The sequence below is a fragment of the Triticum aestivum genome, chromosome 3B, assembly GCF_018294505.1.
Source record: "Triticum aestivum cultivar Chinese Spring chromosome 3B, IWGSC CS RefSeq v2.1, whole genome shotgun sequence".
In the NCBI taxonomy this organism is placed as follows: Eukaryota; Viridiplantae; Streptophyta; class Magnoliopsida; order Poales; family Poaceae; genus Triticum; species Triticum aestivum.
Window position 1 is genome coordinate 620,029,115 of NC_057801.1, and position 11,537 is coordinate 620,040,651.

An 11,537-nucleotide genomic window follows, 5' to 3' on the forward strand; every position below is an offset into this window, starting at 1 on the left:
TTAAAGAAAGGAAGACCACCAATACATGAAGAATTTTAGTTGCTAAATCATTAAATGAAGCAATCTTAGACTAGTCACAGTGGGAGTAACTTCAACAGTAACATCGAGTCTAACTCAGCATATTTGCTTATGTGGCAATGAGTTAATGAGGAGAGAGGTAGTTATAGTAACTTAGCTAGTTACTGTAACATCACATGTCACAATGCAATATGAGTCTATAACCTAATAAATGAAGCTTTGCAAGTTATCACACTTATGTTACTACCCACTATAAAGATAGTAATATAGTCTAGAAATATGTGTATGTTACTGGTGTATGTTACTCACTATTATGGTTAATCTTAGCCACCGTAAGCTAAGCATCTATGCATTGAAAAGTATAGTTGTTAAGCTTAGCCATCTCATCTAAGCATCCATACATTGGCAGCAACGTAGGGCCACTTCTGCGGCCGCAGCACGGCCACTACTCCTTCCTGTCTCAAAAAACAAAAACAAAAAACTACTCCTTCCCCTCCCCCTCTGATCAACAGCAAGCACGGCAGAGCCGTGCGCGCCGAAGTCAAAGCCAAAGCCGCCTCGCCGGCGCCGCAGGCGATGGAAGCCACGCGGGAGGAGCCGAGGATGGTGACGCTGCGGCCAGTGGAGGCCACGCCGGAGTCCTTCGCGCGCTTCGGGCAGGTCATCGCCGCCTCCCCCGACGGCGACCAGTTCGGCCCCCACGACGCCCAGCTCGACCTCAGCCGCGGCATCCCTAGGTTCGATTCTCCACATGCCAGTACCAACCAACCAATCGTCCTGCTACTCTGTCCCGGACTAGAGCAAAGATTCTGAATGTTTGCCCCCCCCCCCCCCCCCCCCCCCCCCCCCCCTCCCCCCCTCCTCTCTCCGCTTTGGCAGGTTCTACATCATGAGATTGGAGAGCAGGCCGCTCAGGTTCTCGACCATCACCCACCACGCCAGCGTCACGCAGTGCCTGGGCTCCATCGGCGGCCAGGACTGGTACCTCGGCGTGGCAAAGCCTTCCGTCGTGGACGAGCACAGTGGCCAGGATGGTGGCAGGACTCCCGTGCAGTCGCCCGCCGGGCACTACTATCTGCCTCCGGATCCGTCCGAGGTCCGCGTCTTCCGGGTCCCCGGTCCCAAGTTCCTCAAGCTGCACGCCGGGACCTGGCACGCCGGGCCGCTGTTCAAGGGAGACACCCTGGATTTCTATAACCTGGAGCTGAGCAACACCAATGTGAGTGCTACTATGTCATTGCGCTATTTGTACTACTAGTTCCTTATTTACTGCATTTAGTGCATCTGGGGAACAATCGTTCCATCTGGCTTCTAATTTAATTCTAGGAAGTTTTGCCTCGCTTTGCAGTTGCAGTGTCATTGTTCGTTGAACTTATTTGTTTCTTGTGTCTTCTTAGAGCTGTAGAGCCTGACATATTACCAGTCTTAATTTTGAAATGCAAGAGAAATCACAATACCAAGATAAGAGTTCCTTTGGAAGTAGCTTCTATGGTAGGAGTACCACTGTAGACAATACTGAAGTTGCTACCTCAATTTTCAGAAATTTCATGAGACAGTTTATAATACTACACAATTTTTTGTGCATTTTTTCACACTTTGCACACAAGCACGTTACCTAAAGTTTTACTAATTTCAGCGAGTTTGTCAGACAGTTCTTGACGAGTCCACAATTATCTACGCATTTCTATTGTAAAGCATTCACTTAGTCCATGTGCTACTGCTACCCACAGTGGTACATTCACCCTTTCTTGAGTGAACTATTGTGAGGTGGACTTGGAAAACCGCCAGCCTTTCTTATACTGCTATTGGTTGTAGATAGAGTCGGAAGCCTATTTAAACTTTTGCTGCTGCATTATTATCTTATAGAAGTGCATCATTCATCCGCTGGAGTTGGAAACCAACCTGTCCTATCCTGTCCTAGATTGAATAATCTAGGTAGAGTTGAAAGCCTGCTGTACTCCATCCAAATTTTCCTAATGGAAGAAATGTCATGCACCCAACAACAACAACAACAAAGCATTTAGTCCCAAACAAGTTGGGTTAGGCTAGAGGTGAAACCCATAAGATCTCGCGACCAACTCATGGTTCTGGCACATGGATAGCAAGCTTCCACGCACCCCTGTCCATGGCTAGTTCCTTGGTGATAGTTCAATCCTTCAGATTCCGATGTGGCGCGTCGCTGAGAGGGTTACGCCCCAACGAAAATCTTTCGGGTTTCATCTCCATAAGAGTGGCTGAGTTTTTAGGTTGGCTCGCCAAGCCTATCACAACCCTCCTCCTTTACCCGGGCTTGGGACCGGCTATGTTGAGACAACATAGGTAGAGTTAAGAAATGTCGTGCACCCAATCTAAAAAAAAAGAGCTCGGATATCCTTGAGACTTTAGATCAAGCCCAGTATGTTGCAAAGAATTCGGCCATGTAGTTGATTACATCTACGGATCTCCCTTAAAGAATTTAATTATACACATCAACTCTAAGTTTATCATCTCATCGTCTCTTTAGGGTGTGAAGTTATAAAACTATATTACATTAACCTGGAGCTGAGCAACACCAATGTGAGTGTCGTAGTGTCATATCATTGCACTATTATAAGTTCTTTACTGCATTTAGTTCGTTTGGAGTCTGGACAACAACCGTTCCATCTGGCTTCTAATAAAGTCCGAGGTAGCTTTGTCTAGCTTTGCAGTTGCAGTGTCATTCTTAGTTATAAAACTGAACTTAATAGCGCAGCGACCTTAATTAGGAAACGTGAGGGAAACCACAATACTAAGATAAGAGTTTCGTTTGAAGTAGCTGCTATGCTACTGTAGACAATACTGAAGTCGCTGCCTCCATTTTCAGAAGTTTCATGAGGCAATTTAGTTATGATATATGAACATTTGTGCATTTTTTACACTTTTTGACAAGTATGTTACCTAATTCTCGATTTCAGAAAGTTTGTCAGACAGTTCATGATGAGTTTGCAATTTTAACCTCAGCTCAGTGGCTGGCAACCACCACGCACACGACGACGCTCTCTTCCCCGCTCCCCGTTCCTCCGCTCTAGAGCGCTCTCCTCCGCCGGCGGCCACTCCGGCCCCGGCGTCCACCCCTCTCCCCTTCCCCTACGCCGGCGGCCACTCCGGCCCCGGCGTCCACCCCCTTTAGCCCCGGCGGCCTCTAGGTCCCGGTGCTTTCCCCCCGCTTCTCGTTCTCGTTTGCTCTCGCCATGGCGGATGGATCTGCGAGCCCGGCGTCTGTCTCTTCCAAGCTCCAGCCTATCGTCTCCGGTCTTGGGCTGTCTGGTTCGTCGGGGTCCGAGGGCTTCTCCACCGGTGCTGGTGGTGCGCCCGCGGCCCAGGAGGCGGGCCCCGCTCTGCCGTGGCGCAAGCCGGGGCCGTCGCGCAAGGCGCTGTGGCGCAAAAGGCGAGCGCTTCGGCAGCAGGCGGCGTTGGGTGGCGCGAGGTCGCACTCCCCCCGTTCGCAGGCGTCGTCGCCGGAGAGGAGGGAGATCCCGGCTGACCTCTTTGGTCTTTGCTTCAGCTGTTTCCGTGAAGGGCATCGCCGTGAAGACTGTTGGTTCCCCCCGCTGTGCATTAGATGTGGTGTGGAAGGCCACATCTCTACGGCGTGCAAGAGGCCTCGGAGCCCCAGGTCTGAGGAGGATCTCCGGCGTGAGGCGGTGGCCAAGGTGGCAAGGGCTTCGCAGCCGTCAACGCAGGCCGGACCAGCGGGCAGGCTGGCACCGGTGGCTAGGCAGATCGCTCCTTTGGAGAGATCCTCGCCAGTCCCGGTCGCCATCGCACCTGTGGGGTCTGTGCAGGCGTCGGTTGCAGCCGCGGCTACTTCTGGCAGTGTCTGCGTTCTTCGCCGTACGCCGGAGATGGAGGATCTTGAGCAGCGCCTGAGGCTGGCGGTGGTGGCCTATGTGGGCGGCACCAGGCCAGCGGTCTCTTGTCAGGAAGCTGCGGAGGCGCTGTCGGTGGAGCTGTGCATCCCGCGCCACCGTTTTTCGGTTCTGAAGTTCCATCCCGAGGACTTTCTGGTGGTGTTCGCGTCGCCGGAGTTGCGCAACAAGGCGTTGGCGGCGGGGACAGTCGAGCATGGCTACTTTAAGCTGTTTGTCAAGCCATGGCTCAAGCAAGCGCAGGCGGTCTCGAGGGTGATGAGGACGCAGGTTGACCTTATGATCGAAGGAATCCCTTCCCACGCTTGGACGTTCGAGACGGCAGTGGAGCTTCTGGGCTCGTCATGTTTGGTGGAAAGCTTGGCGCCGGAGACTGAGAACGGGGAAGACTTGTCATTGTTCAAAGTTAGGGCCTGGTGCGTGGATCCAGACGAGGTGCCTGCAGATAGGCGGCTCTGGGTTCCGGAGCCGGAGATGGTTGGAGGACCGGCGGCGAGATCGCCCACGTCCCGTGCGCTACTTGAGTACAAGATCATGATTCACATCGGCAGGGTCCGTGATCACGAAGGCCCGGAGCGCTGGTTGAGGCCGCCAAGCTCCGATGGTAGCGGTCAGAGCGGGTTACCTGAGGATTCCGGTGACTTCTCTGGCAGGGGTGAGTGGAGAGTGCTGCCGTGGTCGAGAGGAGTCCGTGATCGGCGTGGAGGCGCTCAGGGAAACGGGGCGCATGGCGGTTCCTACATGCGTGCCCTGTTGGGGTGTATTGGTCCGTCAGACTGGAGAATCCCGCCCATGGCGCAGGGCTCTGCGGCGAGGATGCACGCGCCGGCGATCACCGTGGTCACCACGGTGGCAACCAGGGTTGGAGAGGGCGGGCCGCTGACTGCCGAGGTCGCGCTGGTGGAGCCTGTGGCCACAGTTGATCCAGGGAGGATGGCGAGTGCCACAGAAAATCCGGCCGCTATTGTCAGGGACAGGGCGGAGCAGGTGGCTTTTGACCATGGTGGGGCCCTGGAGCGGGGCCGAGCCAATCCCGAGGCTCAGCACTTGGTCCGGTCCGTGGCGGATCCCGAGGCGTCTGTACCGGTGGATAAAGCTGCAGAGGAGGCGCGTTCGCCTCTGGCTGGCGGGATGGACCCAGTGGATCCCGAGGCGGCTGCTGGTTCGAGGGGGATCGAGGATTTGGATCCAGCCAATCAGGATGCGTCGGGAGGCTTGGAGGTGGCCCAGGAGGGCACAAGGGCCAAGGAAGTGGATTTGCAGCTATTGTGCCCCGACAAGGCAACAGACGGATGGGCCCCGGTCAGGGATCTGATGCAGGCACAGATGGCGACAGGAGAGGTGGAGAGGCTGGTTGATTCACCGGTGGTGGGTCACGTTCTACAGGAGTCGATGCCCACTGTTGCATGCAATGATGTGACCACGTACGCTGCATGCGAGGAGAGGAACTTGCGCATTTCTGCGTCTGACTTGGCTGCTTGCGCGGATGGCTCGCTGCAGCTCCAGGAAGGAAATCTTTCGGCCAAGGAGATCGCTGCGCTGGGTAACATCAAAACTTTTTGGGCCGGGCTGCTGAAGAAACTTGCGCCGCCTCTTCTTAGAGAGTTCGAAGGGCTTAGAGGAGTTCGAACTGGTCAAGACCCTTTCACGCCTCGACGCACGACCCGGTCTGTGTGTTCCGGTGGCGCTAGGAAGTCCAAGGCTTCGGCAGCTGAAATAGTGCTACTTAAGACTCTAGGCTTTGATTGTGAGGATCTGGCCGTCTCTGAGGACGCGCTAGGTCAGCTTCGTACGGTGTTCGATTCACCACTGCAGGAGCCACAGCTGAGGGCCATCGCGGCCATCTTTGGGAACGCCATACCCCTCAATCTAGCAGGGGAGGCAGGTATGGAGGTGCCAGTTACGGCGCAGTAGCGTCGAGGGTTGCGACGGTGTTGGAGTCATCATTCTCCGATGTCTGTCAACGCTATGGAGTTGGTGTGTTGGAACGTCAGAGGCCTTAACAACCCGGCCAAGAGGAAGGCTCTTAGAGGATTTGTTGACTCGGTGAACGCGGCGATTGTATGTATTTTAGAAACCAAGCTAGAGGTAGTGAACATTTTTGTAATCCTGCAATGCATGGGGCCAAAGTATGATGGTTTTACCTATTTACCGGCGTCGGAGACGAGGGGTGGCATCTTTGTTGCTTGGGACACCACTCGAGTGATGGTTACTAACTTTGTCAATGACTCTCATTGCATCACGGGGTATGTCTCGCCTAAGGAGGGGACACCTTGGTGGCTTACCGTAGTATATGGGCCGCAAGAGGATGAGCATAAGATCAATTTCTTGAATGAGCTCTCGGAGAGAAGATTGCTCTGTCCGGGGCCATGGCTTGTGGTTGGGGACTTTAATCTTATCCTATACGCGGCGGATAAGAATAACTCCAATTTTGACCGGAGAATGATGGGGAAATTCAAGCGTTTCGTGGATAACAACGCGCTCAAGGAGCTATTTTTGCATGGACGAAAGTTCACGTGGAGTAACGAAAGGGAGACGCCCACGCTTACCAAGATCGACCGTGCGTTCGTATCAGTGGATTGGGAGATAGATCACCCGGATTGTTTGTTGCAAGCCCTGTCCACGGAGTATTCCGATCATTGCCCATTGCATCTCACACTCCATGAGCCAATGCACTATAAAAAGAGGTTCCGCTTCGAGAAGTTTTGGGTTAAAATGGAGGGTTTTTTGGATATCGTAAAGGAGGCGTGGGTTTGTGACCCCGATATCACGGATCCTTTCTTGAGGCTGGACATGTTACTTCGCAACACGGCTAGAGCCCTTGCCGCTTGGGGACAAAGAGAGATTGGTAATATCAAGTTGCAGATCGCCATTGCAAACATTGTTATCTTGCGGTTCGATTGCGCCATGGAAAATCGTAGGCTCACGGAGGAGGAGAGATGGCTAAGAAGAACTTTGAAGCAACTGGTACTTGGGTTGGCATCTTTAGAGAGAACCATTGCGAGACAAAGGTCTAGACTATCTTGGCTTCAAGAAGGGGATGCTAACACTCGCTTGTTTCATTTGGTGGCGAATGGGAGGCGTATGAAGAACTACATACCTTCATTGAACATGGAAGGGCGCACTATCACGGATCAGAAAGGCAAGGAGGAAGCCTTTTATAATGCCTACAAGGATTTGTTGGGCAAGGACGTTGCTAGAGAGTACACACTCGATTTGGAGGGGCTTGGAGTCGCTCATGTAGATTTATCGGAGCAAGACCGGGTGTTTACTGAAGAGGAGGTGTGGGCAGTCATTAAGGATCTTCCCTCTGATAAAGCACCGGGTCCGGATGGGTTCATTGGCTTGTTCTTTCAAAAATCTTGGGAAGTGATCAAGGAGGATCTGATGGCCGCTATTCATAAGTTGTTTCTTGGAAATGGGAGGGGTTTTGGGAGGCTTAACCAAGCCCTCATCACTCTCTTGCCGAAGTCCCCGGATGCTTCTTCTGTCTTCGATTTCCGGCCGATTAGCCTTGTGCATAGCATGCCCAAGATTGCTTCCAAGCTTCTTACTTCGAGGCTTCGACCGCGCATGGGAGACCTTGTCCAGGTGAATCAGTCAGCTTTCATAAAAGGGAGATGCTTGCACGACAATTTTCTGCTCGTGAGACAAGTGGCGAGGATGATGCACAAAAGGAAAGCTAAAGGTGTTCTGCTCAAGCTTGACATTACTAAGGCCTTTGACTCCTTGTCATGGCCGTTCCTGTTTGAAGTGTTGAGAGCCAAGGGCTTTTCGGAGCGGTGGATTTCTTGGATCGCCACCATGCTTACGACGGCCAGTTCCAGAGTGATCGTAAATGGGCAAGCGGGAGATAAGTTCATGCATGCTAAAGGTTTGAGGCAAGGGGATTCGATCTCCCCCTTACTCTTTGTTATAGCCATGGATATCCTCACGCATATCATTATCAAGGCGCATGAAGCTGGAGTTATGAGTCGCATCCATGGATGTAGCCCGGTGCAGAGGCTGTCTTTATATGCCGATGATGTGGTTCTGTTCATCAAACCCACACGGCCGGACCTGGCGTTAGTCAGAGAATCTCTTACCATCTTTGGAGTTGCCTCTGGACTAAGAGTAAATTTTGCTAAATCGGCGGCAATTATGATTCGGGCAGAGCCGGAGGATGAGGATATTGTGAAATCGGCGCTGCCATGGAAGCTTGCCACCTTTCCTTGTAAGTACCTTGGATTGCAGCTAAGTATTTGGCAGTTGAAAAGATCGGAGTGGCAGCCTATGGTGGACGCGGCTCTCCACATGTTGCCAGGATGGCAAAGGGGTTTGGTGACTAGACCAGGCAGGCTGGTTCTTGTCAATCAGGCCATGAGAGCGCGGGCCACTCACCACCTTATGGTTGCGGAGGCGCCAAAATGGGCTCTTGACAAAGTGGACAAAGGATGTAGGGCCTTCTTCTGGGCCGGGACTGAGGAAATCAAGGGAGGTAAATGTGTCGTATCTTGGGCGAGAGTATGTAGGCCTAAGCTCATGGGAGGGCTGGGCGTTATTGATCTTCACAAACACGGCATTGCTCTAAGGTTGAGGTGGGAATGGCTCAGACGCACGGACCCTTCCAGGCCGTGGCAAGGGCTCTGCTTGGCTGCGGACAAATCGGCTGCGCAGGCGTTCAGTAGCTTGGTGAAATGGAGAGTTGGTGCTGGGGACAAAACCTTGTTCTGGAAGGATAGATGGATCCAGGGTGCTACCATTGCAGAGGTCGCTCCATTGGTGGCAAAGCCTGTTCGTACGCAAGTGGCCAACAGGAGACGTGTTCGAGAGGCACTTGACATGCACTCATGGATGAATGATGTGGTCGGCGACTTGTGTACGGAAGGCCTTACCCAATTTATAGGCCTTTGGGAGATCCTTGAGGAGGTGCATCTGGATGAGCAGTCCGAGGACAGTCCCATTTGGGCTTGGAATGCGTCGGGGACTTACACCGCATCTTCTGCATACAAGATGCTATGTGAGGGAGGAGTTAGATTCCACTCCTTTGGAGCTATTTGGAAGTGCTGGGGCCCTCTGGCGTGCAAAATCTTCATGTGGCTGGCGGTCCAATATCGGCTATGGACTTCCGACAGAAGAGTGAGGCATAACCTACAAGATCAAATTTCTCAATGCTTTCTTTGTGACCAAGAGGAGGACACGGTGGACCACATTTTGCTGCAATGTGTGTTCTCGAGGCAAGTTTGGTTCACTTGCATTCTTAGGATGGGGTTGCCCACGGAGCTTTGCCCAACATATGATTCTAGATTGGTGCATTGGTGGTCGGACACTAGAAAGCGTTTTCTTAAGCACTCTAGAAAGGGGTTTGATTCTTTTGTCATGCTCATCTGTTGGACGTTATGGAAACAAAGGAATGCGAGGGTGTTTGGTTCGGGCCAGATCAAGAGTGAACAAGACACGGTAGACACGATCTTCGACGAGCTGAGGATGTGGGCCACGGCAGGAGCTTTTGGAGAGCAATGTGTGATTGAGTAGTCGAGTAGTGTGTGGGTGGAGTGGTGGCTCGGTCAGGCTGGTTGTAGCCCAACCGGCACTTTGTAAACTCTTGTACATTTTTTTCTCCCTTCTATAAAGCTAAGGTACGCCATTGGTGTACCCTCGAAAAAGAGTTTGCAATTTTATGGTAGTACCTATTAGGCTATTACACTTACAAGTCCATGTGCTATCTACAGTGGTATTCATCCTGTCTTAAGTAAACTTTTGTGATCTTGAGTTGGAAAACCGCCAGCCTTCCTTGTACTGCTATTGGTTGTAGAGTCGGAAGCCTATAAAAACTATTGCTGCTGCATTATTATCTTATAGAAGTGCATCATTCATCCGCTGGATTTGGAAACCAACCTATCCTAGATTGAATAGTCTAAAGTAAAGTTGAAAGTCGGATGTACTCCATCCAGTTTTTTTTTTAATGGAAGAAATGTTGTGCACGAAGGGAGCCTTGCCTCAGCAGTAAAGTTGTTGCCTTGTGACCATGAGGTCACGGGTTCGAGTCCTGGAAACAGCCTCTTGCAGAAATGTAGGGAAATGCTCCCTGGACCCTGCGCAAGCGGGAGCTACATGCACCGAGCTGCCCTTTAAGAAATGTTGTGCACCCAATCTAAGAGGGCTCGATTATCTTTTAAAGTTTAGATCAGGAAGCCCAGTATGTTGTATCAATAAGAATTCGTCCATGTAGTTTTGTCCAGCTTTGCAGTTGCAGTGTCGTTGTTAGTTATAAAACTGGACTTGATAGCACCGACCTTAAATAGGAAATGTGAGGGGAACCACAATACTAACATAATAGTTTCGTTTGAAGGACCTTCTATGTTTCCGTTGACAATACTGAAGTTGCCGCCTCCATTTTCAGAAGTTTCATGAGGCAGTTTAGTTATGATATAATGGGCATTTGTGTATTTTCACACTTTGCACTAGTGCGTTACCTAAATTTCAGTCTCATAGAGTTTGTCAGACAGTTCATGACGAGTTTGCAATTTTGTACGCGTTACACGTATGAGTCCATGTGCTACTGCTATGCACAGTGGTGCATTCATCATCCTTTCTTATCTTAAGTAAACTTTTGTAAGCTGCAGTTGGAAAACTACCAGCCTATCTTATTTTGGTAGCGAGTCGAAAGCCTGATACAAGTATTGTAGAAGTGCATCACTCATCTACTGGAGTTGGAAACCAACCCGTTCCGTCCTGTCCTGTCCTAGATTAAATAGTGCAAGTAGAGCTGAAAGTCTGATGTACTCCACCAAGATTTTTCTAATGGAAGAAATGCTGTGCGCCCAATCTAAAACAACTCGATCGGGTACCATTACCATTCTGGCCGAACTCAAATTGTTGGCACTAAGATAGGTTGGTTCGTCCATGTAATTGATCATCACATCACATCTTATCTTACTAGAAGAAGTTGCTACATCTGTTCCTAAATATAAGTCATTTTTGCAGTTTATGTAAATTGAACTGCAAAAACGTCTTATATTAAGGATATTCAGGAACAGAGGGTGTACTAATTATACGCATCAAGTGTAGCTTTATCGTCTCATCTGATTTAGTACTATGTGAATTCACTTGGTTTTTTAACAGACATGGTTCTCTCGATCTAAGCCTAGGGCATTTGCTTCACCTGGCTCTGCACAACAGTGGTTCTTTCCATCTGACCTGAGATCTGACCATACTTGTGGAATCTGCAGGACGTTGATCGCACCACGTACTACTTCAAGAAGCAGGACGGCGTAACCTTTGTGATCGAGGAGTGAGGCGCCGCACGTCACGACCTTAGTTACAAAAACCCAGCGCACCGTGTGCCTCGCGGACGCTCTTCGTGGCCATGCCCCAGCGAGCGAGCGGCAGCCGGCCGCGGCGTGCACATGGGCACGGAGGCCGGCGTGAATGCGCGACCGCCGCCGGGCCAGGGCCCTCCCGGCGCGCGACACATGGCACGCTCCGACGCGTCCACCCCGACGGTGGGTGCAGGCCCCGTCGGCATCCACGTCTGCCCGTCCGGCCGCCGTAGCGATAGTTGGCGTGCCCGCAATGGTCAGAGCAGAGGCAAAGCACCCATGCCGATTATCCGGCGCTCCCGATTAATTAGCAAGGACTTTATATAAGCGC

At 51.5% G+C, this 11,537-nt stretch overlaps 1 protein-coding gene across 1 annotated transcript; it reads left to right on the forward strand.

The window, feature by feature from the left end:
- The first annotated feature begins 447 nt into the window (after positions 1–447).
- LOC123071306 (uncharacterized) lies at positions 448–11,374 on the forward strand. Its single transcript, XM_044494834.1, has 3 exons — positions 448–755; positions 898–1,237; positions 11,117–11,374. The coding sequence occupies exons 1-3, from the start codon at positions 595–597 to the stop codon at positions 11,180–11,182; spliced, it is 567 nt and encodes a 188-aa protein (XP_044350769.1). The 5' UTR covers positions 448–594; the 3' UTR covers positions 11,183–11,374.
- Positions 11,375–11,537: the final 163 nt, after the last annotated feature.